The sequence below is a fragment of the Balaenoptera borealis genome, assembly GCF_965194805.1.
Source record: "Balaenoptera borealis genome assembly, chromosome: 19".
Taxonomy (NCBI): domain Eukaryota; kingdom Metazoa; phylum Chordata; class Mammalia; order Artiodactyla; family Balaenopteridae; genus Balaenoptera; species Balaenoptera borealis.
Window position 1 is genome coordinate 28,456,413 of NC_138878.1, and position 27,381 is coordinate 28,483,793.

General features: G+C 51.6%; 1 protein-coding gene and 1 long non-coding RNA gene across 2 annotated transcripts; one reads left to right on the forward strand and one right to left on the reverse strand.

Moving 5' to 3' along the window:
* Positions 1-4,175, forward strand: LOC309616453. Its single transcript, XR_014237489.1, has 2 exons — positions 1-2,152; positions 3,924-4,175. It is a non-coding gene; the product is annotated as an uncharacterized lncRNA (long non-coding RNA).
* MMP2 (matrix metallopeptidase 2) lies at positions 2,346-27,291 on the reverse strand. The gene is made up of 13 exons (XM_082367022.1): positions 26,862-27,291; positions 24,082-24,308; positions 23,027-23,175; positions 21,844-21,972; positions 21,451-21,624; positions 18,563-18,736; positions 17,535-17,708; positions 15,469-15,624; positions 14,090-14,225; positions 10,327-10,463; positions 9,155-9,314; positions 4,879-4,988; positions 2,346-3,406 (listed from the first exon to the last, which is right to left on the reverse strand). The coding sequence occupies exons 1-13, from the start codon at positions 27,015-27,017 to the stop codon at positions 3,303-3,305; spliced, it is 1,986 nt and encodes a 661-aa protein (XP_082223148.1). The 5' UTR covers positions 27,018-27,291; the 3' UTR covers positions 2,346-3,302.
* Between the last annotated feature and the right edge of the window lie 90 nt (positions 27,292-27,381).

The window sequence follows — 27,381 nt, forward strand, 5'->3', positions numbered from 1 at the left end:
TTTAGGTTGTCTGGCTTTTACTCTTGGGATTAATACCTCAGCCTCCTTGGGGGTGAATGTTTTTCCTTCAGAGCAAGGCACCCCCAATGAGAGACAGTTTAGGCTGAGTTCTCTGCTTTAGGGTCAGGCGGACCTGGATTTCCTTTTGCTTTTTTTTTTTTTTTTTAAGAAATTTATTTATTTTTGGCTGCGTTGAGTCTTCCTTGCTGCCCACGGGCTATCTTTAGTTGCGGAGAGCGGGGGCTGCTCACCGCGGTGGCTTCTCTTGTTGCGGAGCACGAGCTCTAGGCGCGCGGGCTCAGTAGTTGTGGCTCACGGGCTCAGTCAGTAGTTGTGGCTCATGAGCTCTAGAGTGCAGGCTCAGTAGTTGTGGCACACGGGCGTAGTTGCTACGGGGCATGTGGGATCTTCCTAGACCAGGGCTCGAACCCATGCCCCCTGCATTGGCAGGTGGATTCTTGACCACTGTGCCACTAGGGAAGCCCCTCCTTTCGCTTTTACTGGCTCTTTGACTTGGTCAAATCAGTGTCTCCATGAGCCTCCGCTGCCCCCTTCGTAATCAGGGATAAACGGAACTTAGATAAACAACCTGAATCCAGCAATTCAAGGAGCAACCCCTGGGCTGTTCCATTAAGAGGGTTAATTATCCAGGGTGGGTTTGATTTCTGGTGTATGTTTTGTTTTTGCTTAAACCCGTTTTGGTGGGATATTTATCAGTTACCGCTGAGAGTCCTGACTAATATAGAAATTAGTGCCATGAGTGGAATCTCTTTCACTCAAAATATGGACTGACAATGGGGAGATAGTTCTCCAAAGGAAAATTGAGCTGCAATTACTAGAAAATGACAAAACCACCACTGCCCTCTGCACTAGATGAGCAACCCGGCCTCAAAAAGGGAAGTGACTTGGGCTGTGGCTCCACTTCACCCTGAGGAAGTTCAAGGGCCTATCTGGACCTTTTGTTGGTGGGGGTTAGGGGGAGGATTTTCCCAGGACCTGAGACCAGTTGGTCAAGCCCTGAGTGGCTGAGAGGCAGATGGAGATGGTGAATGACTTGTCTTTACTGGTCAACTGCTCACAGCAGGCTGGAGGCATGATGAGAATCTGACTCTGGGCCCTGGGACAGCTGCTCCTTCCAAGGTGTCCACTGTAGAATCTCAGAATCTTCCAACCCTACCAGATAGATGCAGCCTTCAGCTACTCACTTAACCTCTCTGAGCTTGCATACTCATCTCAGAATGGGAAGACGAATTCCTACCCCATAGGATTGTATTGGGTTGGCCAAAAAGTTTGTTTGGGTTTTTCCACACCGCGCTACAGAAAAGCCCGAACGAACTTTTTGGCCAACCCAGCAGTATCAAGTAAGTAAAATAATGCATGTGTAGTGTTCATAGAAAAGCACTCAAGAAATGGCACCTTTTAGGTATTACGCAGTGGAGCAGCTGAATTTTCTCAGTATTTAACAGAGAACCTTAACAACAACATATTACAGCCGTGATATAAAGTGCCCCAGCTTTGGGGTCTTCAAGTAGAGGGTGGCAGACCCTTGTGGCTCTTTAGCACAGAAGGCAGTCTCTCCAGAGCCCTCAAGGACCTGAGCGATTGGGCAGGCCACAGGAGAAAAGAGGACTCCACCAAGGTCACCTCCAGAGAGACCTGTCCCCTCCTCATCCCCTTCCCTACCAGCCCCACCATGAGAGGCCTGAAGTAATAGTCTATCAGAGCCAGAAAGGGCCTCTGAAATAACCCCAGGCCTTAAGTTTCTGTTCTGTAGCAGCTCCAGAATTTCTATATAGGAAGGGATTAAAAATGAGCAATCTGCTGGGGAGGAAGGTAAGGAGCTTATCATTAATAGAAGCTGTGTTTAGAAAGCACACACATTTCTCCCCTAGCTGAGTTTACTTAGAGGGTTTTGGGGGAGGTGGAGGTTAATGCTGCTGAGGGAGATACTCAACTTCCGGCTAAAGCTCCTTCTCTAGGTCATCTTTGGCCTTGACTCAGGATGTTACCCAATATCTATGGTATCCTGGGAAAATCACTTTTCTCCAAGCCTTAATTTCCTTATCAATAAAAGTTGACTAATAATATTCTCCCTTCTTTAGGTTGCTATAAAGCTTAAATGAAGTGATGCATGTGAAGTGCCTGGCATATAGTAAGCATTCTATTAATGGAAGGGGTATTACTGTTGTTCACTGTTATTAGTATTAGAATTGGTGTTATTGTCAACGAAGAAACTGAGACTCAGGAAGGGAGGAAACCTTGAACAAGGCCCTGCGATTAAATAACAGAAACGCTGCTGTTCCAGGGCTCTTGCCACAGGACAGAGGGACTCCAGCTCACCCACCCTGAGTCTCTTGCTGTTTATTTGGGCATCTGTGACCTTTCCAGCAGATGTTACCTGTACGCTGCAGGGAGCAGAGATTTAGACTTTCTAAGTTTCCTCTTCTGGCTGGGGCTGGGGCCCCTCTCTAGGCTCTGCTAAAACAGCCGGCCAACACGGCCACTCAATCGGTGTCTTTATTCATACTCGTTGGTTTTTCCCACGGGGAAACTGCTGAAGGGAGAGGAGGGGAGAGCTGGGCGAGGAGCCAGGGTTTGGTTTTCCTCCATCCAGTGGAGTAAGTGACAGAGGAGGGACACACTAAATAGAGTGACCAAGGGGACCATCACTACGTGGGCTGAGATGCATCGTGCAGTGACTTCAGACAACCTGAGTCCCTCTGTCAGGAAATGCAATTTCAAAGTGGAAAAATAAAAAAGATCAGAACAAAAAAAACAAAGTGCATACAAAGCAAACTGCTAATGTAGGGACGGTTCTAAGGCAGCCAGCAGTGAGAAGGCCAGGTGTCTGGGGTGGCCACCGGGCTGTGCCCCTCTCCCACTGCCCCATGCCAGGCCAGGCTGTCGGGCCACCAGTGCCCTCTTCAGACAGTCTCTGTTGGCTCCAAGGGTGCTGTAAAGCCACAGAAGGTTGTGGAAGGAGAAGAGCCTGAAGTGTGGCAGCACCAGGGCAGCCCAAGACAGGGCTGCATTGAGAATATCAAAGCATCTCTTTGGGGGTGGCTCTGGAGGGCTGGTGAGGTGTGGAGGGGGAGGGGCACCTGGGAGGGGTACAATCAGCACCTTTCTTGGAGCACAGGGCAGAGCCACTCTGTGGTTTCTTAAGTTACCAGGTGGGAGTGAGAATGCTGATTAACTACAGAGCTGAGGGCTGCCAGGCCCATCCGGGTCCTTCCCTGGTGCTCAGGGCCCGGTGTGCAGAAAGTGATAGAGAGGCAGGCCCTGGGGGAGGCAGAGCCAGCTCAGCAGCCCAGCCAGTCGGATTTGATGCTTCCGAACTTCACGCTCTTCAGACTTTGGTTCTCCAACTTCAGGTAATACGCGCCCTTGAAGAAGTAGCTGTGACCTGGGATGAGAAAGAGAAGAGGCTGTGACCAACCCATCCTCAGGCATTACGGCACAGGGAAGGTTCCTGAGAGCTTTACAAGTCTGCCTGCCATAGGGAAGAAGCTTTTAAATCACAGGAGACCCCTGTGAGGCTGGAAGAAGGGAAACGGCTGTGGAATTATGCTCTCTGAGTCTGTTTCTCATCTTTAAGATGTGGATAACGATACCACCTCTTAAGGCTTCTGAGGATTAAATGAGATGATATATGCTATAATTAAGATAAATAACAGAACTCCACTGAGCACAAGCTCCAAACTAGGCACTTTCCTTTTCCAGAGGTGGCAAACCAGGAGGCTGCTAGCCCCATCGGGCCCACAGATTGGTTTTATTTAGTTCACACAAGTTTTTTGTTTTGTTTTGTTTTGAATAACTGGCCAACATGTAAACATCTGGAAATTTCATATGAAAATACAGATTTCTCACTTCCTTTTAAAAGAGTTAGAATAGCTAATAACACTGCTCCCCTTTTCTTGCAGGGCAGAGATCGCCAGAAGCCAAGAAGCAACTGTCCCCTGAAAATGAGCCATGTGCTCTCTGGTGCTCCACAGACCCCACCACTCCCTACTGTCTGCCTTGCCTGCTTCACTTATTCATGCCACCAGCTTGGCCCCTGTGGGCTTTGGAATTTCTTACTTCTGACATATATGATCTCATTTTCTTCCTTTCGAACCCTGGCATATAGTAGGTGCTCAATAGATGTTTATTTCTGAAGATAATCTTTAACCTAGCACCTGATTGTATCCTGCTTTTTCCTGGACATGTAAGATCTTTAGCCCCTGGAGGTCAGGGCCATGTGCTTAGCGTGTGATAGGAACTCAAGAAGCATCTTTGTGAAATTTAATTGAAATCTCCTCTAAAAAGCCAAACTGGACTCATTTCCAGGGCCCTAGGGACCTCCCAGAAGCCTCCTCAGGAATATGGTTTCCAAACTCCAAACTCTATCCCTCGCTGGTTTGGTGTTTCATTCAGCAAGGGACCAGGGACAATTTGAGCCGATGGGATATCTCTGCCACCTCAGCAGCAGGGCCTAACAAAGTTTGTGCTGTCTCAAATGGAGCCATCCTTCTGCTAATGGGAAGCAGTCACAAGGCCTCCTGCAGAACCCAAAAGGGCCTGGATCAAACCCCAGAATGAATCCAGGGCACTGAGCCCAGGTTTCTCGCTCCCAGCAGGCCTCCCGCCCTCCCTGCTCCCTGGCTCCAGGCTCTGCAGCTGTGAGGGGCCTTTCTGGGTCTTACTGCCTGGAGCCAGCTGAGTGAGCAGAGGCCAGGGGTCTGGATGCCTTCCCAGCACTGGGTTGAAGGGGCTGGTTTGTTTTCCCGGGGCGCCGCATGCTTTCCTGCACAATAAGGGAGTGTGTGCTTGCGAGAAGCAGGGTCCTGGCTGGGGGCAGGGAGTCCTAGAAAGTGGACAGAGGCCTGGGCAGCTCACCCCCGCCCTGCAGGTCCACCACGGCATCCAGGTTATCAGGGATGGCGTTCCAGGCATCTGCGATGAGCTTGGGGAAGCCGGGATCCATTTTCTTCTTCACCTCATTGTATCTGCAAGGAAATGGCCATGGTGAACCTGTGGGAATCCCTAAAGGCCAGCCCTTCCCCAACCTGATGGGAGGGCCAGGATGATGGCTCCTGGGTGAGCCTGGGAAGCCACACCTAGCCCTTCAGGGAGGCCACTGACTGGAGCTGAGGGGCAGGGAGTCAGACCTGGGTGAATCCTAATTCCCCTACTCACTAATTGGGTGACTTTGGACAGTCCCATGAAAACAATCTTGTGATTACTGCTCACGTTTAAGCAGTGTGTTACCCACCTTCCATATACTTTCTCAATCCTTTTGACAACCCTACGACATAGTCACTACCATAATACCCATTTTCCAGACCAGAGGCTTAAAAAGGGCACCCAGTTTCTCTAAGTGGGAGTCCAACCCCGGCCTGTCTGGCTCAGGGCAGCAAACTGCTCTCTGAGCCTCAGTTTTACCATCTGTAAAATGGGTTATATTTAATTTAATGTATTTAATTAACATATATGTGAAACAGAGTAAAACATGCAAAGTGCCTATCCCATTATCTGGTACTGGGTAGGTATCTGGGAAATGTTAGTTCCCTTACAAACTCTGATCCCTGCTGCAGTACAAACAGCACTGGCCCAGGAGCCCAGAGACAGGGTCCTGCCCCATCACTGCCCTTCACGGCTCAGCTTGGACAAATACTGCTTCTTCATCTGTCAAGTGGAGTTGACAGTCCACATCCTGGGCGATGATCTTGGCTGGGACAGTGACGTTACAGTACAAGGTGGTGTGTGAAACCAAGCCCTGTCAGTCACAGGGTGACTTCCTGCCACCTCAGTCCCAGTCGCAGTTCTCAGGGCAAGTCGTTATCTTGGGCTCTGCCTTTAATTTGTGTAAATACCTTGAGTATTAGTTGGCGTATTCTTCTTTCTGGCTAGCAACATCTGTGTCTTTTTAATTTGGAGGGAGAACTTTTTAAACGCTGGGGTTATTTTGATTCCATTGCTTCTCCACTTACACTCAATATATTTATTATTCTCTAAATATTTAATGAGCTCCCACTATGTCGCTGTGGATATTGTAATCAACAAGATAAAGTCTTGCCCTCATGATGCTGATTTTCTAGATGGATCTGTGTTTGAATGCCATCCCAGTGACAGCCAAGCATCAGCCTCATAGCTGACTCTCTTCTTCCCCACGGCCAGCCTGACCACCTCCGCCCCAGAGGCCAAAAAACAGCTTCCTCTCTGAGCCCCCTTCTACAGGGGTCTTCCCCCTCTGCCCATCACCCTCAGAACTGCCAGAAAAGCCTTCCTAATCCCAGTTCTGTCATGAGACTTCTTCTTGCCAAACCTAGCATGCTTCCTCACGACCTGGGGTACCAAAACCAAGTTTCCCAGCTCAAAATTCTAGCAGTCCATCCATGTCACCTGCACTGACCTCCCAAACTACATTCTCTAGAGTGATGATGGCTGAGAGCTATGTGTCCTTGAACTTGCCCTCATTTCTTTCTCACTCTACCCACGGAAGGTAGGGACAGCAGGAAGCAACCCCATTTGATGGATGAGGAAACTGAGGCTCGGAGAAGTGAACCAATTTGCTTCCAAGTTCTTTTCCTCCAGGAAGAATACAGCATGGAGCCATCAGAACATGTTGGCTCTGAACAGGACCACGCCTCTTCACATTCCTCTCTGTCCCCAGAGCCTCCTCCTACAGTGTTTCCTGCTCGCTGGTACACTCTTTTGAAAGGCTTCTCTGTGACCCTCTGAACTTCTCCCCTCTGGCTGCAGAACTGCAGTGCAGAGCAGGTGTTAAGGACACAGACATTTGTGTCCGAGCTTTTTCAAAGGTATATCCTTGAGGCACTTCAGCCTCAGTTTCTATACTTAGAAAAGGGAGCTAATGATAGCATCTACCTTAAATGAGAAATACAGGTGAAATGCACAGCCCTGGGATGTGGTACAGGTCCCGTCACAAGAGCCATCACTATTTTATTTGTATGTGTTTATATCTCTTCCCCTCACGATATTGTAAGTTCCACCAGGCAGAGAGTGACTATTTCTTGACCGCTGTCTTCCAGCACCTAGGTAATTGCCTGGCACATAGGAGATATTGAATATATTATTGTGGGTTTAGTGGAAGCTTCTAGAAGCAAGGGCTGAGCACTCCCTGGCATGACCTAGGGTTTGCCCAATCTGGAAGCAGCTGCTCGTCCTCTGTCATTCTGGAGCGCTCTCTCCTTCTCCAGAAAGGAGGCCTGGGCACTGGCAAACTCCACCAGGACCAGTGTCTCGAGCTCATTAACTACCTCTCGTGGGAAAAAGATCTGTCTCCTTTGGAAACCCCGCCCAGATCCTCCAATAGATGTTTCAGTTCTGCTGCTTTTAAGGAAGATTCACAGAACTTCCTCTGTAGAGCAGGCTGTCCATCCCAGATCCAGGCTTTGTGAGGTGGGCTTGCTGCGGAAAAGGACTGGGAAGCAGATAACTCTGCCCAAAACCCAGCAAGGTACCACTACAGCGTGAGCATCAGTGTGTGTGTGTGTGTGTGTGTGTGTGTGTGCGTGCGTGCATGCGCACGCGCACACACACACACACACACACACACACACTATACACTCATGATTACGCATGGACACGTCTATTCTCATATGTTTACATTCACAATACGTGCTGGAGGGTGATTATAAATGTCCTTTCAACACCATGATTCAAAGACAAGGGTTCTATGATTCTGCTCTGTGAGGCTGGGCCTCTTGCTGTGCATGATTCTAAGATCTGGAGATTCAGAGTGCCTACTGTGCCGAGATGCCCTTCCACAGTACGTGCGCGTGCCTGGGAGTGTTCCGGAGCCTGTGGGCAGAGTGCCTGCTCCGTGGTTTCCTGGCTGACTGTTTCCTTTCTTGAGGCTTGAGATATCAATCAGCTTAAGTTGCTAAGTATCTTAGCAATATGTCTGGAATTCCACCCTGCCACGGCAGCCTGGGTCATAAACAGCTCCTGAATGCAGGGCAGCTGGGGGCGGGTGGTGGGGAGGAGACGGGAGGAGAGAGGCCTTGGGAGGGAAGCAGGATTGTTCCAGGGGTGGCAGACAAAGGTCCAGATGCAGGCATGGGAGGAAACACGGGGACGCTAGGAGGGAAGCAGGAAGACCACCCCTCCCCCACCGACCCAATGACCCTGAGGGTACAGTGCAGGGGGCCCAGGGTTAGAAGCCAGAAGAAGCGGTTATAATCCTATAATCTGTGGCCAACACACTTGCCTATAAATAACTTAGACAAGTTGGTTCATTTCTATGGGCCTCAGATTCCTCATCTAGGAAATGTGAAGATTTAAAATCAAACTCCTGAGGTCCGGGCTGCCTCTCACTAACCTTTCCTGGAGATCAGGCTCCCTGACCCTCAGGCCTGACCGTGGCCTCTCAGAATCAGACCCTTCCCTTTGGATGAGCTGGAGCAGAGAGCTACCTGCTTCCACACTGGCCCCCGGCCAGCCTGTGCCCACAGCTACTGAGCCTGTGGCAGATGGGCCAGAGGGTGCCGTTTTCAATGAGGCCGGATTTGGATGTTGGCTCCAGTGGACACCCGTCTCAGTTTTCATCCTATGTTTGCCATCTGCCATCCCTGCCTCCACCACCCCCATCTCTTGGGACCCCACTATCTCAGGTACAGTGTAGAAAAGTGAAGAATGTTCTCTGGGAGCCAGAATTCCAGGGTTTAAATCCCAGCCTGCCACTACTTGGCTGTGTGACTTTAAGCTAGACACTTAACCTCTCTGAACCCCTTTCTTCACCAGTAAAATGGGAGGAATAGTAATAATAATATCCACCTCATAAAGCCTTTGGAATGGTGTCTGGTACATAGCATCAGAGTAGCAGCTATTATCTTTATTTTTATCACTCCCTTCTTCAGTGATTGACTCTAAAATATGGGGCTCCAGACCAGACGGACATGGGCCCAATCCAAAGACTTCTGAGAAGGGAAAGGAGGATCTAACCAGAATTGTACCAGTAATGTGCCCAAGAATAGTTCACCCTTTGGTGACTTTTCAGAGGGCCCATAGCCCTGGCAGATTAGAGAGCAGAGAGGGGACATCCATGGTCCACCAGCCTCCAAACTTAACCCAGGAGGCTCAAAGCCACTGTCTTCTCTCCGTCCACGCAGCTGGAGGTGCTGCTCTCCTTCGCTCCGCCCTCCCTTACCTCCAGAACTTGTCTCCAGCGAAGATGTACGTCTTCTTGTTCTTGCTCCAGTTAAAGGCAGCATCCACTTTTTGGACATCAGGGGGAAGCCCCAGGCTGGTCAGTGGCTTGGGGTACCCTCGCTCCAGGGTGCTGGCTGAATAGACCCAGTATTCATTCCCTGGGGTGCAAGAAGAGGGTGGGCTGGTGGCAGGTGCTGGAGGCTGCTCCTCCCACCATCCATCTGCCAGGGACCCCACTGTGGCCTTTCTCAGCAGGGACACAAGTTCTGCTCAGTTCCGGATTCAGTGTCCGGAATCAGGGTCCACATATAAGGTTTTACAAATTGGTTATGGAAGGTCCCTGGCCAAGAAGGTAGGTGGGAGTGAGTCCTAGCCTGGCTCCACTCACCAAGACAGAGACTCTAAGTGTCACACCCATTGTGAAGAGGCACCTTTTTCAAAGTTGCACAAAGGTCCCCTGTGAGCCAGCAGCTGCCCTGATCACTCTGGGATGGAGGAGCTGGGAAGCCGGCTGGTGGAACATGCACCCGTGGTGCTTCAGCGCCCCCAGGAAGCCACCCCTGGGCCTCCACCGCAGCCCTTCCTGCGCCCCCTCATAACAGCCTGGTTTTCTGTCTCCCCCACTAGTTCATGAGCTTCCTGAGAGCAGGGGCTGCATCTCTGGCACGTGATAGTTGCTCGAATAAAGATTAAATGAGCAGGGTTTCCCAAATGTTACCCATATGACCCTACCTCGATGATTTTTACCACTCATAGAGACTCCTCATATTACTTAACTCTTGAATTAACGTTTTGCTTTGAAGGAATTCATTTTGAAGTCTATAGAAATAAATTTAAACATTAAAAATGAAAACAAATGGTGTTTAAAAATTTCTAATTAAAATTGTCATCTGCCGAAGGCACTAGCATTAGGAAGGTGTTAAAGACACCAGAACTAAAGTGTCATTTTCCCTCTGGAAAAGGAATCAGAAGGATTGAAAAGGAATTAAAAGGTTATTGAAATGGTTGTTCTGTGGGCCAAGGCTAGTTGTCGCTGGGTGTCTGAACCCATCTCCCAGATGATGGTTGAAAGAGTGGATCCGTAAAGGACAGGGAGCAGCCGCCAGTGCACAGGAATCACGGTGCAGTGCCGCCCAGGGCCGAGGGCCGGGCAGCTCCCCTCCCACACACCTGCAAAGAACACAGCCTTCTCCTCCTGTGGGGCCTCGTATACAGCATCGATCTTTTCCGGGAGCTCAGGCCAGAATGTGGCCACCAGCAGGGGCCCCATGGGCTTGTCACGTGGTGTCACTGTTCGCCAAATGAACCTGGGTAGGGGAAGGGGGCACAGGAAACCACACCTTCAGTCACTCTGCAGTTGTAACCGCACATGCCTCTATAAGCCCTCTCAGAAACATCCCTGGATGATTCCCTGGGAGGGGGGGAAGTAAGATCAAAGAAAGGGTGGAGAAGGACTGGAGAATGGGCAGAGCCCCCCTCTGCAAGATGCCAGGGCTGAGAAGCAACCTTTTGCTCGCCCTCCTGCTCCCTCCTCCAGGAAGCCTTCCTTAACTACTTCTGTCCCTTACTGTGTTCTCCCTCCTCTGAGCCTCTCAAAATCATCAACACTGAGTGCCCAGAAGAGTAGTTTGATTGTTTGTTTTTTTAAGTGTCTTATCTTTCTGTCAGATTCAAAGCCAATTCAGGCAGAGGCCGATGGCGCTCAAAAGTATTTCCTGAACTGAAATGATGGATTCAGGCACTTTGGCAGGAGTAGTAAAGAGCCATTGTTTATTGAGGGCCTACTAAGTGCCAAGCACTTTATGTGGCCTGTAAAATATCAACTTCAATGTCAATATTATAAGATAATATGCACTCTCAGTGGTCTACCCAGCATCTATTATCTTATTTCCCTATCATCCTTCCTCACAAAATTCCCACATTTATGGCCCCTCCTTTCCTATAGGTGGACCCAATCCCCATTCTGATGAGTTTAAGCTACCGGTTCTCAAAGTGTGATCTCCAGACCAACACCTGGAACTCATTAGAAATGCAAATTATTGGGCCCCACTCAGGACCCATGAATCAGACTCTCTGGGCTTGGGGCCCAGTAATCTGTGTCTTAAGAGCCTTCCAGATGATTTTAATGCATGCCAAAGTTTGAGAACCACTGATCTAAGCCTATCGGAGCTAAGCATTCCCTGGCAACTGTTATTGATTCAGCAGTGGCCATATGTCCTATGTTGGCACAATAAGATTGAACACATACACTTATATTTCACATCTGGAGATCTGTCTCTCTCTTTCTTTTCTGCTGGATGTTTGCAAGGAAGTTTATAGCCCCAGTTGCCACTGGCAGCCACTGTGTGACCCTGAGGGACCCAGCCTTAGGATGAAGTCAATGCCAAGGACAGCAGTGGACAAAGACATCATTGAATCAGTGACCCTCTTTCTGCCCCTGGAGGCAGCCCTACCCCTGGACTTCGTACCACGTGGGAGTAATTTCTTTCCATTGTTTAAGCTGGTTTGAGCTGGGATTCTCTGTTACTCTGCAGCCAAAACATCCTGATACAGGAAAGTATCACAATCCTTATTTGGCAAATGACGCTCAGAGAGGTAATGGCATTACCAGGATTCAAATCCACATCTGACTCCAAAGTCTGAGTTTAATTATCCTACAGTACTGCCTTTCTCGTCCCCCACAATGCCTAGCACCAATTTCTGCATATGGTCAGCGCTTAAATATTTACTGATTAATTCAAGGAGCCCGTTAAAACACTCATCAACTTCCTTCTGAAAGAAAGTGTGATGTGTCAGGCCAGGGATGGCTCCGACCTGGGCCTAGGCACTGCACCCTTTCCTAACTCTGTACTCAGATCCGCACGTGTGGTCAGGGCTTCTTTAGGGAGAAGTGCTCCAGACCAAGGGTGGTGCTGGGGCATGGGGCCCCTGCGCTCACTTCTTCCCCAGCCCTGTAATGGGGGCTGCAGGACAGCACTGACGTCTGTTGTTACATGTCCTGGTTTGGGCATTCATGGCCTGATGGACCTGACTTCTCATTGCGTTTTGGGTCTCACCTCGCTCTGTATTCTTGCCCTCTCTCTCCCTACTGGCATCTGCCCCCCCGGCACCTAGCCCAGTGGCTGGAGCAGAGGAGCCCCTTCACAAGAGTTTTTGGAACATCTTCAGCCTCACCAGGCTCTCCCGGGATAAGCCAGGAACTTTGACATCTCTACAGCTTTGTTCTTGCAGTTCCCTCATCTCAAACACGCTCCCACCCTGCCAGCCCCATCACGTCCATCCGCATCTGCTTCTCCTTTAACGTTTCCGCTTGAGTGCTGCTTCACCTGCAGAGCTTTTCCTTCACTTGGACGTGTCCACAAAGCGTTTTGCTAATGTCTCTTGCAGTCAGAGAATATTCCCTATTCTCTGTTCCCTAAAGCAGACTGGGGGTGCTCAAACTTTAACGTGCATCAGAATCACTGGGGAAATTTTCTTTTTTTCTTTTTTGGATGTGCCACATGGCTTGTGAGATCTTAGTTCCCCTACCAGGGATTGAATCCAGGCCCTCGGCAGTGAAAGCTCAGAGTCCTAACCACTGGACCGCCAGGGAATTCCCATGGGGAAATTCTCTTAAATGCAGATGCCTGGGACCCATTCCCAGAGGTTCCAGTCAGAGGGCCTGAGGGTGGGGACAGAAACACACACGTTTAACCCTCACACTCTAGGTGGCTTCTGTGTGGGAGATCTACTGACCTCTTTTTGAGGACACCGATTCAGGCATTAAGCAGCCCCTCCACCTCTAGAACAACACCTCGCACCCCCAGTTCCCAAAGCCTATCAAAGGATTTGGCACAGTAGATGGCAAGTAATTATTTGTCGATAATAACAGCTAGTATACTTGAATGCACTTAGTCTGTGTCAGGCACTGTTTTAAGCACTAAGCTCACCTAATCCTTACAACAGCCCTGTGAGATAGGTTGGAATATTAGTCCCATTTTAGAGATGAGGAAATTGAGGTTAAAAAGAGATTCACAATTAACTTGCCTATAATCATGCAACTGGTTAGTAGCAGGTCCAGCATTCTAACCCAGGCAATCTGGCTCCAGAACTATTCTCTCAGCTATTATGCTCTATGGATGGACAGATGGATGGATGATGAATGGCTTGATGATGGATATGGACGATGGATGATGGATAGACAGATAATGGATGGATGCATGATGGACAGGCAGATGAATGGATTGATGGATGATGGATGGACCCTTTAATGTAGTCCTAGATTCTGCCTGCCTTTAGGATAGTTGGGTGAGTCTCAGCCCTGATGGATTGAGTCGGGGCCTTTATTTATAGCACGAAGGACACCACCTCTTTCTACCCTGTGGTTACTTGCTCCCCATACATAGAACATTTTAGGTCAAGGCCATCCCAGGAGAAGGCCTGTGGTAGACTGGATTATTGTTCCTAATTCTTCCCTCCATCCCTAGTTTAGAAGTATACATCCATGTGTGTTGTCACATGACTATGCAGTACCATCCCCTAGAGTAGGTATTGGGCTTGGCCATGTGATTTGCTTGAGCCAGTGGAATATTCTCAAACATGCTGAGACTGAAGGCTTTAAATGTGCTTGTGTGGTTTGATTTGGCCTCTTGTGCTCCTGCCATCTGCCACAAGTAGCCGCTAATCCCAGGAGAATGAGTGACATGCAGAGCAGACCTGAGCCCAAACTGCAGCCCGAAGCCAAGGCACCTAGTAGACCCACAGACTAGGAGAGGGCACAAGAAATGCCTGTTGGGGTAGCCACCAGGATCTATCTGACATGCAGCAAAAAATGGTCTCATACAGGCCATTCTGTGAAGCCCACAGTGGGATCCTTGAGCAAGAGATGGGGGCACGAGAATAACGGAGAAGGGGCAGAGGGCAAGGAGGACAAGAAGTAAGATCCCGCACTTACCGGTCCTTGAAGAAGAAGATCTCCCCACGGATCTGAGAGATGCCATCAAAGACGATGTCCTGTTTGCAGATCTCAGGAGTGATGGGGCCCAGTGTGGGCGTGGGACCGGTGCCAGTGTCAATGTCAGGGGAGCCCCCTGGGGGAGGACACCTGACCTCAGACTCTCCCCAGCTCCAGGGGTTCTCCCTACCAGGCTGAGCCCCTAGGCTGGCCCACCCAACCTGCGAAGCATCAGAAGAATAGTATTCTGGCCTCGGTGTCAGCCCAGGGAAGACGGGGGACGAGGCCTGGACTTGGAGAGAGGAGACTGAACAGAAACCAGAATCCCGTGGCCCTTTGCCTTTTACAAATGCTCTTCCCTGACATCCTCAGAATCAGTCCTCTCTACATCCCTAAGAGGTAGGCATCATTATTACCCCCATTTTACAGATGAGGAAACTGAGGCCCAGAAATGTTGTATATGACTTGCCCAAATATTTAAACCCAAAGCTCATGTTAGTAAGCCCACAAGAGAGTCACGGCGGTCAGAGGGGATACTCGTGTGTTTAGCACAGGGGGTGTGGCACTTCCTTCACTCCTTAGGATAACCAGCCACAGTTTAGCGATGAAGAAACTGAGTTGAGAGAGGTAAAGACCGGCTCCATCTCTTGCAGCTGGTGAGTGGCAGAGGCAGCACTCGAACCCACAGCCTCTCACTCTACTGCAGTTCTTCCCCAAGTCCAATGTTCCCCACACTTCATCACTCCAGAGCCAGTTTCATGATTTCAGCTTTATCCAGGTACCACCAGTACTATTATATATTTACTTTTCTTTTTTTAAAATGGAGTTACTTTGTAAACTCTGGCCTCACTGTAAGCATTAATATAAATAAAATCCCTAGTTTCAGGTACTAGTTGTATTGATCCTATTACACGTTAAAATAGAAGAATCATTAGGAAGACTAGAAACTTGCACCCCTGTATCACTAAGGTCATTCCAGGCACTGGGAAACTCTACCCTGTGTTTAGCTAATTCTCCTGGATTCTAAACCTCACTTGGATGCATAAACCTGGTTGATCTTGGGCCAGAGGGTTACCTTTCTCAGACCTCAGTTGACCCGCCTAGAAAATGGAGAGCCCATTTCTGCCCCGCCTGCCTCACAGCGTGGCCCTGGGGAGCCAAGCGGGGCACAGACACTGGTGTTATTTGGAAAGGAAAGGGCTGTCCAAGGGCCCCCTTGGAGAGTGGTTCTGACACCCCCAGACCAGGTTAGCACTCCTGCCCTTGTCTCCTGCAGTCCTAGACAAATGGGACCTGGATGGTTCCACCCCCTGGGCCTCCATCCCCAGTGGCATGACCTCCCCAGACCCCTGCCCCGGGGACCCCAAGCTGAGGCTTACCATAGAGCTCTTGAATGCCCTTGACGTCATCATGTGATAGGCGGAAGTTCTTGGTGTAGGTGTAAATGGGGGCCATTAGGGCTCCGGGATCCTCTGAGTGCTCCAGCCCCATTGCATGGCCAAACTCATGGGCTGCCACCAGGAACAGGCTGTACCCTGAGGGCCGCAGGGAGGGGAGGGGGGACAGAAAGATAGGGAGAGAGATGAGAGAGAAGTCAGGCCTGGCCCTGGCGATGGCGACATTTGAGGACATCCCCATGGTGGGGCTGAGAGCGTGGAGGTGACATGTACTGATTTTTCCTTCTCCCAAGAACTCTGGGGTTAACAGACCATGCCTATTGCTTTCAAGGAGAGTCAACCAAAGTCCGCTTGTCCCTTTCCAGGTGGGCTGCACGTGTGCTATAAAGGGGAGCACGTAGTATCGGCAAATCCTCTATGTAGAGTCCCATTTGTTAAAAATCCTATTTCCTGGCTGTTTGTTTCTCTATATAAAGACTAAGGACAAAACCTGCTCTGCGGGGTCTCCAAAGAGGTAACCCATGGGACCACCATTTCTGCTCCAGGGGAAGCAGTAAAAAGATTCTCACTTGCAGTGGTTGCCCAGGCTCAAGCCAGACAGTGGGCAAACCCTACTGTCACACCCTGTTGTGTGTTGAATTGCGTCCCTCCAAACCCCACGTACCTGTGACTATGACCTTATTCGGTAATAGAGTCTTTGCAGATAAATTAAGATGTAAGTTAAAATGAAGCCATACTGCAGTAGGGTGGACCCTTAATCCAATGTGACCCGTGTCCTTATAAGAAAAGAAGATACTTAGAGATGAACATATATGGCCAAATAACAACAGAGGCAGAGATTGGAGGGATACAGCCTCTAGAGGGAATGTGGCCTTACCCACACCTTGATTTTAGACTTCTAGATGACTCCAGAAGTGCAAGAGAATAAATTTCTGTTATTTTAAGCCACCTGGTTGGCGGTACTCTGTTATGGCGGCCCTAGGACACTAATACACAGCCCCTCAGGTGCACCACACCTGCTCTGGAGTCTTAAACCACTCCGGCAGGTGGAGAATCCCACCTTTAGGTAGAGCCTGCAGCAGGTAAAATCAGGATATGTCTTAGCACGGTACTTGGTGGAGGATGAGAAAAACTCCTTTGGCCAGCCTCTGTCAGCTGGCGTTCTCCAAGTTCCATCTCATTGAGAGTAAAAAAGAAGAAAAGTAAACTTAAAGAGAGGCTGACCTAATTCTGGCTGGCCCAGGACCAGCACTCTCACCTGGCCATCTGGGGCCTTGAACCCAATGACACTGGGCCCTGCAGCCTAGAGTGGGCACAGTGCCCCCAAGGATTCTATTCATTGCAGTGACCACACAGTACGGTCATGACCTGTCTCCTGGTCACTCTCTCGCTCCAGCCTGTGAGTCCTGGAGGGCAGAGAACTGTCCCAGGTAGCTGTGTTTTCAACACCCAGCACTGACGAGGACCCCTCCATTCACAACTTGGCAAAGGATGGTGCCCATGGGGCAGGAGGGCTGCGGACGCTTCCCCGTGCTGCATGGAGGGTGGGGAGAGCAAGGACGAGGCTCCTCCTGTTTTCCTCTCTTCTGCCCACCTGGCTCCCTGAAGGCAGCTCTCTGTTGGAGTGAGAATGCCTCGCAGGAGAATCATCTCTCTGGGGCAGGGTTCCCTGTGCCCAGCACTGAGACATTTTGGGGTTTGACAGCCCCACCTGGAGGGGTACAGATGTGGGAGGGAAAAGCAGCATCTCCTCGGGAAAGCTGGTTCCCACCCAGGAATCGGGTACTGGGATGGACGGGGTCTTATCTCGGAGGCCAAGTCGCTGCCTGGAGAAACAAGGTCAAGGCAGGGACCCTGTCTCCACGAGGAACGGACAGCATCTCTGCCAAGTGGGCGGGTCTGTTGTGGGCAGTGTCTCTACCAGGGTAGGTGGGTGTCTGGGGGGCAGTGTCTGTGGCTGAGGTGGGTGGGGACTCTGGAAGATTTCCAGCCCAGTTGCGGGCGGGGCGGGGTGTGCAGTGTCTTTGCCCAATGGCCAGGGCTCCTACCTTGGTCGGGGCAGAAGCCCCACTTGCGGTCATCGTCGTAGTTGGCCGTGGTCGCGCACCACAACTTCCCATCGCTGCGGCCGGCGCTGGTGCAGCTCTCGTGCTTGTTGCCCAGGAAGGTGAAGGGGAAGACACAGGGGGCACCTTCCGAGTTCCCGCCCACAGTGGACATGGCTGTGGGGTTAGGGACATGGGTCAGCGGGCAGCGAGGGGTCTGGGGCCACCGCCAGGGAGCAATGATATGATGCGGACATGAAAAAACCAGGCTTACTGAGTACTCACTCAGTCCGGGGCACGTGGTCAAGTGCTTTACACACGCTCACCCCCTTGGCCCCCTCCAACAACCCTGTGTGGTTGGGACCCTAGGTTACCCCCCATTTCATGGATGGGGTGACTGGAGCTCAGAGAGATTAAGTAACTTGCCTGGCACATGCTGCTAGGAAGTGGCAGGGCTGGGATGCAAACCCAGGCAGCCAGATTCCAGAGCTTTAATTAGCCTCCCATGGATGGGACCACAGTGGCTAGAGGCAAAGGGGGCTGGGCAGAGCTGAGGGTGTCAACACATTTCCCGAGACCGGGAGCTCCATCACACATGGTCTCGCAGGAGACCTACCTGTGTCTCCTGCAGAGAGCAGGGACTCAGCAAATGTCTGCTGAAGGAAACGAGGAAGAAAAGAAGGGAAGGAGGGAGGGAGTCCTTACTGAAAAACAGAGACCAAAGGAGATATAGACTAAGACAAAGAAAGGCAGGCAATAGAGACTTTGAGATCAGAGAGAGGAAGAGACAATTGCCAGGGAGGCTGCGAGAGTGCGGGTCATTCAGAGGGTCCTGGGTGGACCTGACATTAGACGTCACCAACCGATTCAGCTGAACTGGCTGCTGGTGCCCAGCGTCTGTCCTGATTTTGGTGTCCGTGCTGGACCAGCTGCTAAGCACCCTGACCAGCGCCCCTGTCCTGGGGAAAGGAGGTGGGGACAGGGCTCCCGTGGGTTTGCTATCGAAGGACAGGGAGAGGCGTGACACCTACCGGTCTCGGGGCAGAAGCCGTACTTCTTGTCGCGGTCATAGTCTTCGGTGGTGCCACACCAGCGGTAGCCATCGGTACGGCCCTCCGTGGTGCAGCTGTCATAGGAGGTACCCTGGAAGCGGAACGGGAACTTGCAGGGCTGTCCGTCGGCGTTGCCACCCATGGTGAACAGGGCTGGGGTGCAGGAGAGAGGGGGAGGGTGCGAATGTGAGGGAGACCGCCCATCTGCCCACGGGAGCATCCGCTGGGCACCTGCATGGGCGCAGAGCTGGCTTGCTGCCCACCTGCCCGCTCATAGCAGGGGAGTTGTAGCGTTGGTAAAACGTTAAAAAAAACATCTATCCTGGCTGGTAAACTGCTGCTCCTCTGAGCTCCCAGGGGGTAATTACCCCTGCCTACCCGGCCAACCCCATCCTTCCCCTGGGACGTTATGGACGGCCCCTCCACACCAGCAATAAAATAGTTAACACCTGGCACACAGTGGGGCCCTCAGATCCCTGCCCCAGCCCCAGGAGCACTGTCCGCTCTGCCTGGTCGTTGCCCACATCCCTGCGGATGGCTAAATATGTCATCCGTGGTGGGCAGGATGGCAAGAGTCTCTCCATTTGATAGATCGGGAAACTGAGGTTTGCAGAAGCTGGTTCCAGAACTGCTCATGGTCATATAAACGGAAAAACTGGATGAGGGTTGTAACTGAAAACTACAAAACACACTTAATCGCAATCTCTCCCTTCCTCACTCTGTCACACACGCTCGTGCACACAGAGAAGGCTTCACCTCCTTTCAACCCCAGGCCCTTTCCAGTCCCTGCAGGAGGGAGGAGGAGAGGAGAAGGAGGGCAGGACAGGGAGGTGGTGTTTTGGGGGACCTTTCAAGACACACCCCAGGCTCCCACTCTGACCTCCCCAAGGCATGGGCCATGACTGGAGAGTTCAGGGGAGACAGTGGGATTAAGAGTCTGGGCTTGTCTGTCTTGGGCTCTTCCCCTGCTCCTCCGTACCCTCATCCACCCCAAAGCTACAAAATTGTGTGTCTTTGGATTTGCCAACTAGCAAAACCACAAGTGCATAACAAGGACCATCTGTGCACTACGGCGCCAGAGGTGACCTCACCAGCCCCCATTAACTCCGCCACGGCCAGAATTGACCCAGTCCGTGGCGCCCCCATCGCAGGTCTTGGGGCCCCATTCCCTCACTGCTCCCGTCTCCCCAACCAAGTGACCTTCTCCTGCAACGCCAGGAACAAGGGGACGAATGGAGGAAGAAACACTGAGGCCAGATGCCTTGGTGGCCTCAAAGTGGGAAAGGCAATTGTTAAATATATCATCCATGGTGGGCAGGATGGTGTTAACCTCAATGGAGGCCAGTCTCCACCTCTGGCCTTCCATCAGCTGCATTTCTACCACCCAGGAAGCCCCCATCTCCTCTCAGATCCTGCCCCCAAAGGGATGGAGAGAAGCAGACGCTGACTCAGCAGTCAGGAGGGGCTGAGTAACCAGAACCTCTGCCCCAAGACCCAAACACGTGCATGTCGTGCGTACTTGCATCTGGCTAAAGACCAAATCAATGGCTAATGTTCAGGGCAGGGAAAAACCCTTCCCTAACTTATGAATTCCAGCTGTTTCCACTTCTATTATCAAGACATTCTGTTCTAAGCACCGGGGTTGACACATGGGAGAGTTAACGCCATCCAAATCCCTACTGGGAAATGCAAGATACATTAAATATTTTTGGTTTTAAATATTTCTGACTTACTGATGGTCAATGCCTTGAACTCTTACTTAATACAAAGTATTGCGTGCACTTTGGTACCAAAAGCGTAAACAGGAACACAGTTAACTAGGTTTTTGTTTTTTTCCTTCTCTCAACATGGCTGGTGCTTAGGGTTCAGTTGCAATAAAGTCACAGAGATTCACAAACATGTAAAATTACAGCCAAGAAGACAGAGGCATCTATAGATCAAGGAGTCTTTATGGGATAGTGAATACTTTTTTAAAAAGTATTTTAAAAGGTTTTGGACTTTCTCCCCTTTTCCCCAAACTTTCTCAGCTTTCAATCTCTAGAATCATTAAACACGATGACTTGATAGAGTATGAAGTACGTATGCTGTCCTTTTATGATTTCTGTATGAAGTGTGTCAAGGATAGATAGATGAAAAAGGATTGAGTGTGTATGTCAATACCCTCACCCTTTTTAAAAACTTTTCCCTCTACATTGCTTCAAAATATCTGAAGCTTGTCTCAAGCACTGACAAAAATGCACACAAAAATACGGAGTCAAACCTAATGCCTTTGCCAAGACACAGAGATGCAGCCACAAGCAAAGACAGATGGAGACCAAGAAAGGCAGACGCAACACCTCCCAGACACCGACACACACACCCACACACATACTCAGAGTCCAAATCAGAACCAGAAGTGATGGCTGAAATTCCCCAGGTTGGCATCCCCAAGCCAGGCTGGGTACCAGCCTTGGTATCTGAGTCTTGCCTCCCAATCCCACTGCTAGGCTTCTCATCTACCCCCAAGCCTCTCCTCATGCCCTTGAACCTCCAATCCTGCTGGAGGGTAGAGAGTGGTTCTCTAGAGATCCGCTGGGCATTTTAATCATTCTAAGTTCCTCTAACGCATGTTAGAAAAAAATAATTAGTGCATCAAACTGGTGAGTTCAAAAATATTATTACTAATGATAAAACTTAAAGAAAAAAAAGGAATTGATTTAATGAAAGTATTAAGTGAATAATGGAACAGACGAGAGGGGCACAGTGATGGCTCAGATCAGGACATGGGGCCTGAAGGAAGTTGAGGGGACACTGGTTGACTGGCAGTGCCAGGCCTGGGGAGTGTGGAGGCCGGGAAGGTGGAGGCCTGGGGCCAGGAGGACACTCACCTTCATGGGGGCAGAAGCCGTACTTGCCGTCCTTGTCGAAGTTGTAGGTGGTGGAACACCAGAGGAAGCCGTCGCTGCGGCCCGTGTCCGTGCAGCTGGTGTACTCCTTGCCGCTGAACAGGAAGGGGAACTTGCAGTACTCCCCGTCGGCGTTCCCATACTTCACGCGGACCACTGAGGGGCCACACAGGGTGGAGGGTGAACTTCTCCGGGCCTTTCTTTACAGACCAGGATTGTGACTCACCGGGGTGTGTGACCTCCCTCCCCCTCCCATCTGAGCAGATGGAGGGGTCCGCGGTTGCCAGGGAAGCCAAAGTCCTTGTTGCTAGGTGACAGGGAGGCATGCAGAGGACCGGCAAGGAGGCTTGGGCATGCGGATGGTCACTTTCTTACCTTGCCCTTCTCCCAGGGTCCACAGCTCATCGTCATCAAAGTGAGAGTCTCCCCCAACGCCAGGGCCTGGGGCGAAGGCGTGAGCCAGAAGCCCGTCTTTGCCATCAAAAGGGTACCCATCTCCATGCTCTGAAACACACTGGATCTCAGCTTCTAGCTACCCCGCTGGGCACTGAAACCCAAGCACATGCCATCCATGGTTGGGGCCCTTTAGCCCACCTAGCATCTGTCCCCTTCCCTTGTCCTGCTGGGTTATCCAGGACTGGGGACACAGTGAGTCTAGAGTATTGCTGACTTGATTGTCACCATCCTATGGTCTACACTACTCCCTCAAGTCTACACAGCCTTCAGAATCTCTGCCACCAACCTTCACTGTCTACACTACTGCCAATGACACTACAGCTATCCACATACCTACATTGCCATACCAGTCTCCTCACCACCCACCCTCATTGTCCACAGTGTCTATACCATCTACCCTCAAGTCCACACTGCTCTCTCTTAGCCGTATCACCTCCCTTCATGCCACACTATCCCCAATGGCTATAACACTAACCCTCATAACCGCTTTGCCACCCAGGGCCACATGCCTACACTGTCTCCTGTGCCTGCGCCACTTACCCTCATCACATACCACTCACAATGTCTACACTGCCTACCTTCGTGTCTACACTACTGCCAGTGTTCCCACCCCAACACACATGGCGCCCTGGACGCTGGGTTCCATCCCACTTACTCTCATGTCTACACTGGTCCATCTGACCCACTCTCATATCTAGAGTTCCTCAGTGTCTCTGAGTGTCATCCAATAGAACTTCCTGCCATGATGGGAATATTCTCTGTCTAACTTAACAGTCTGATGTGGCTACTGAGCACTTGAAATCTGACTAGTGTGACGGAGAAACTGAATTTCAAATTTTATTTAATTTTACCTAATTTAAAAGTAAGTAGCCCTATGGATCCAGGGGCTACCGTATTGGACAGGAGATGTGGAGCCATTTGTTTTCAGGTTCACACCGCCTCCAAGGAGTCGCGTCACTGCCTTCCCATCAATGCGGCTCTCCAGTGTCTGCATCTTCTGCCCTCCTAGCTAAGCTGGAAAGGAGTCCCCTGTGGCTCTCTAATGTCTGGATCGCCCCCTTGTCTCTGCACTGACCCCCCTGCTGGCCCCTCTTCTGCCTACCCCAGCGGCCAAAGTTGATCATGATGTCAGCTTCTCCGTCATGGAGCCGAGAAAACCGCAGTGGAGTCACATCACTCCAGACTCGGAAGGCACGAGCGAAGGCATCGTCCACTGTCTCGGGGTCCAGATCAGGGGTGTAGCCAATAATCCTGGAGGTGGCAGAAGTGCACGCGAGTGTGTACGGGTGTGCAAAGGAACGTGAGTGTACCTATGCATGTGTATGTGCATGCGTGCAAGGGTTTGTACATGCAATTGTGTGTGAGTGTGCAAGGGTGTGTGTGTATGCAAGTGTGTGCATACATGGGAGGGGTGTGCGAGTCTGTGTGCATGAGCATGTGCATGTGAGTGTGGATGCACAGGCAGACAATGTGTGTACATGTTGAGTAGAGCTCTCTGGGAGAAGAGCCCGCCCAGAGTGCCTTGAGGGCCGGCAGTGCCTCAGGTCAGCCTGTATCTTCAGGCCCTGCCTCAGGCATCTCTTCCCTCCCTCTGGCTGAGGGAGAAGGATGGGGGTGTGAATAGTGCATTACGGGACACAGCACAGAGATCTCATCCTTGGAGTCCAACATGAGCCGTACAGAACAGAGCCCACAGCCTAATTAACAACCAATTATAACAACTCTATAATACAATAAAAAACCCAATTAGCAACCAATCATCAAGTTCCCTTTACCCGCCCCAATGACCTCATCTGATAATAATAGTGACTAGCATTTATTACACTCTTACTACATGCTGGACACTGAAAGCCCTTTATACATATGATCCAGTTCCCAAGCCGTAAGTAAGGCTTCGTTTTAACCCCATGTGGCAGATTGGAAAGCCAAGGCTCAGAGCGCTGAAAAGGAAGGAGTCCAATGGCGCACAGCCAGTAAACGTGAGATTCAAGTTCTGGTCTGTCTTATTCCAGGTCCTAAGAATTCTGCATGCAAGCTCCTTAAGAGGCCAAGTCCTCCCAAGATAACTCCCAGGTCCCTGGAGCGGGGAGGCAACGCCCAATGAGACGCGGTGTCCCTTGGCCCAGGGCCCTGCCTCCCACAGCCCTGCCCCGGCACCTGTAGGTGATCTGGTTCTTGTCCCACTTGGGCTTGCGGGGGAAGAAGTTGTAGTTGGCCACATCGGGGTTGCCGCAGCGCGGCTTCCGCATGGTCTCGATGGTGCTCTGGTCCAGTTCACCTGTCTGGGGTAGCCCGAAGAACTTCTGCATCTTCTTCAGCGTGTCCTTCAGCACAAACAGGTTACAACTCTCCTTGGGGCAGCCATAGAAGGTGTTCAGGTATTGCTGGAAGAAGTAAGCACCCCGGCACAGGCAGTCACGTCAGGATGGCACAGTACTGATCAAAGGAGTCAGGGACCCAAGGGCACTGGGTGGAGTCCCAGGTTCCCAAACCAGCTCTGTCACCCACTAGCCGAGTGACATAAAAGCTGTAGAGAGCACGGCTTGGGAGCACATGTTGAGTGTTTACTATGTGCCCAGGCACTAATGTCAGCTTGTGTTAACTCACTGAATGCTCACAGCAACTCTATCATGTAGACAGTCCATCATACAGGAGGAAACTAAAGCACAGAGAGGTTAAGAAACTTGCCTAAGATCACACAGCTCACAAATGGCAGAACTGAATTTGGACCCAAGCAAACTGGCTCCAGAGCCCAGGCTTAGAACTGTACCTCTCTACCACCCCTCTTTACCTCCATCATCTCTTTTAATCCACCAAACTGCTGATGACATAGGGATTACTTTCCTCACTTTTCCTTAAAGAGATTCAAGGGTTATGTGCCTGGGCTCCAGCAGCAGTCAGTCCTGGGTTCAAGTCCTGAATCTGCCATTTCCCAGAAGAAAACAGTCCTGTCCTTCAGGGCCTGTGCAGCAGGCTCTGCCCCAAAAGGGAGGCCAAAACCAGACAGGCCCCTGCAGGGCATCCGGGACCAATCAGCTCATTTATTTGTTGAACAAATACTTTTTGACACGTACCAGGTGCCAAGCCCGGTGCTGGTGCTGGGGGTCAAGTGGTGAGCACGACAGATGTTTCTAGTCTCTAGGGTTCAAATCCCAGTGTGGGGAGGCTGATGGACCACAAATAAGTGAAAAATTAAATATGTGATGGGAATGGTGGGAGGAGCCAGGAGATCTCATTACTGGGGCCCTAACCTTGTTTGAGAGGGTAGTTAGGAAAGAAGAAATAAAGGGTATAATAATAATAATGATAATAACAATATAATGACTAATACTTATTGAGCACTTACCACGTCCCAGGTACCCTTCAAAGTGTCTAAGATTACCTCTCCTCGAACCCCAAGACAGGTACCATTATTGCCCTCAGTTTGCAGAAGCAGCTGAGAGAAGTTAAGTCACTTGCCCAAGATTTACTAGGCCAGTTGGTTAGTGCACCCCCAGATTTGAGGCCAGGCAGACTAAGTTCAAAGCCTGGCTTCTCAAGCCCCCGTCCCCACTGCATTGCCTCTGGGCAACATGGACTTCCATATGCTGTAGAAAGCATGGGGACCCAGGTAGCTTTGTCAGTGCTCCAAAGCTCCACCCTCGCCCTCAGCCATAGCCCCCTCATTATGCAGACCACCTCCAGACCCTTGAGAAAAATAGCCCCCTAAAAATGTAAGGTCTCCCAACCCATTTGTCCAGAGAAGGCAGAGACCTAGATGCTGGAAAAGGGGCAGGGGTGGTGTCACATCCAGAGAAGGGGCCCCCCAGGTAACCAGGAGGCACGAGGATCCTGTCCCGGGCAGTTTGGGGACCACACTGAAGGAGAATAGGGGCTTTCTAAGGTGGCTGAAGCAATAACGTGGCAGATGTCTTGTGTGCTGGAAAGAACATCTTGAGGGGTCCCCAGCCCGAGGCGCTTACAGGGTGAGGGGGAGTGCCCTTCAGCTGCCCCCATCTCTGCTTGTGCAATGTGGTGGCCTGGACGCCCCTCTGGCCAGGCGCGCGCGCGCTCGCAAAACAACATCTGAGCCGCAGCTCGGAGCCCCGCCAGGAGGGAGGGCTCCCTGGCCGCTCTCCGACCCCAGCCGGCCTCAGTCCGCCCCCGCCCCACGCGCCAGGGCCCTCGTGCCGCCCCTCCCTCCGCCCTGCAGGCCAATTCTCTCCTTCTGTCCTCCGACCCCTCTGGAGAAGTTCGAGGAAACTTTCTTAAGTCCAACCCTTGACCCTCCTTGACCAACTTGCTCATTGAGCCATCGGAAAAAGTGCTGTCCTCTTCCCTCCTGACCCCAATACTTGCCAAAAGGTCCTGGGGAGCGGTTTGTCCAAGGCCCCTCTCCAGATGTGTGCCAAAGGTTCCCAGACGTTTGCCAAAGTTCCGCTTTGCCCAGAGCTCCCACCCTCACGCGTGCAAAAACTTATCCAAATTGTGTGCCAAAGGCCCCTCTTCTCTAAGTCCCACAGGGGTTTAAAGGATCCTCCACCGTTTGCAAAAGAGACCCCTTTAGGATTTTTGCCAAAGGCCTAGCAGGACGCTGGCCAACGGCCTCGTTAGCCAACCCCCCAGATGTGTCCAAGAGATGTATACAAAGCCGCCCCCCTTTGCCAAATCCCGGATACTAGACAATGTCCTTGCTATTTGCAAAGGGGGCCCATTCCAGCGGTTTGCCAAAGCACCCCCCGCGCCCCCCGCTGTGTCCTGAAAGTTAACAAATTGGGCTTCTCCTCTTACCACGGCTCCCCACCCCCTCCTCCTGCGAACCAGACCACCCCGTGCTGTTTGTTGAAGCCCCTCCCCCACGCTGTGTGCCCTCCGTGGGGATGGGGGGAGGGGTGGCCCTTCCTCCACCTCCGAAGTTTGTCTAAACTCGGTTGGATGAGGCTCGCTTCGGAACTCACCACAGCCAACTCTTTGTCCGTTTTGGGGGCGACATCTCCAGGAAACTTGATGATGGGCGACGGCGCGGCGGTGGCGCGGCCCAACAGGCAGCCCAGGACGCAGAGCGCCCGCAGGGGGCCGGCCAGCGCGCCCCGAGCCACTCGCGCCTCGGTCATTGCGCTCCCGGGCCCCGCGCGTCGCCCGGGGGGTGGCTGGCTCGGTGCGTGTGGCCGCGTCGCCGCCTGGCTGGCGCCTGCTTCCCCGCGCAGCGCTGCGCCCCCAGGGGCTGTTCCACTCGGTCTCCTCGGCTTTGCCCGGCTCAGCGGCGCATGGTCCGGCCCCCAGCCCTCGCCGCCGCCGCCAGCTCTCGCCGGTCCTGGCAAAGCCTTTGTATGTTTAAAGCCCCAGATGCGTAGCTCCAGCCACCGCCGGAGGAAGTCTGGATGCAGCGGAAACAAGGGAGGGCAGCAGCCAGATGTGGCCGGCTGGGCTGGGAGGGCGCTGGCAGTGCGGCGCCGGGTGGAGGGGGAGCGCTCAGGC

Coding starts and splice junctions, on each gene's coding strand:
- MMP2 (XM_082367022.1), bottom strand. CDS start 27,017: ATGACCGAGGCGCGAGTGGCTCGGGGCGCGCTGGCCGGCCCCCTGCGG. Junction 23,176..24,081: donor AAGAACCAGATCACCTACAG/GTGCCGGGGCAG, acceptor TGCCACCTCCAG/GATTATTGGCTACACCCCTG. Junction 17,709..18,562: donor CGGCTTCTGCCCCGAGACCG/GTAGGTGTCACG, acceptor CTAACCCCACAG/CCATGTCCACTGTGGGCGGG.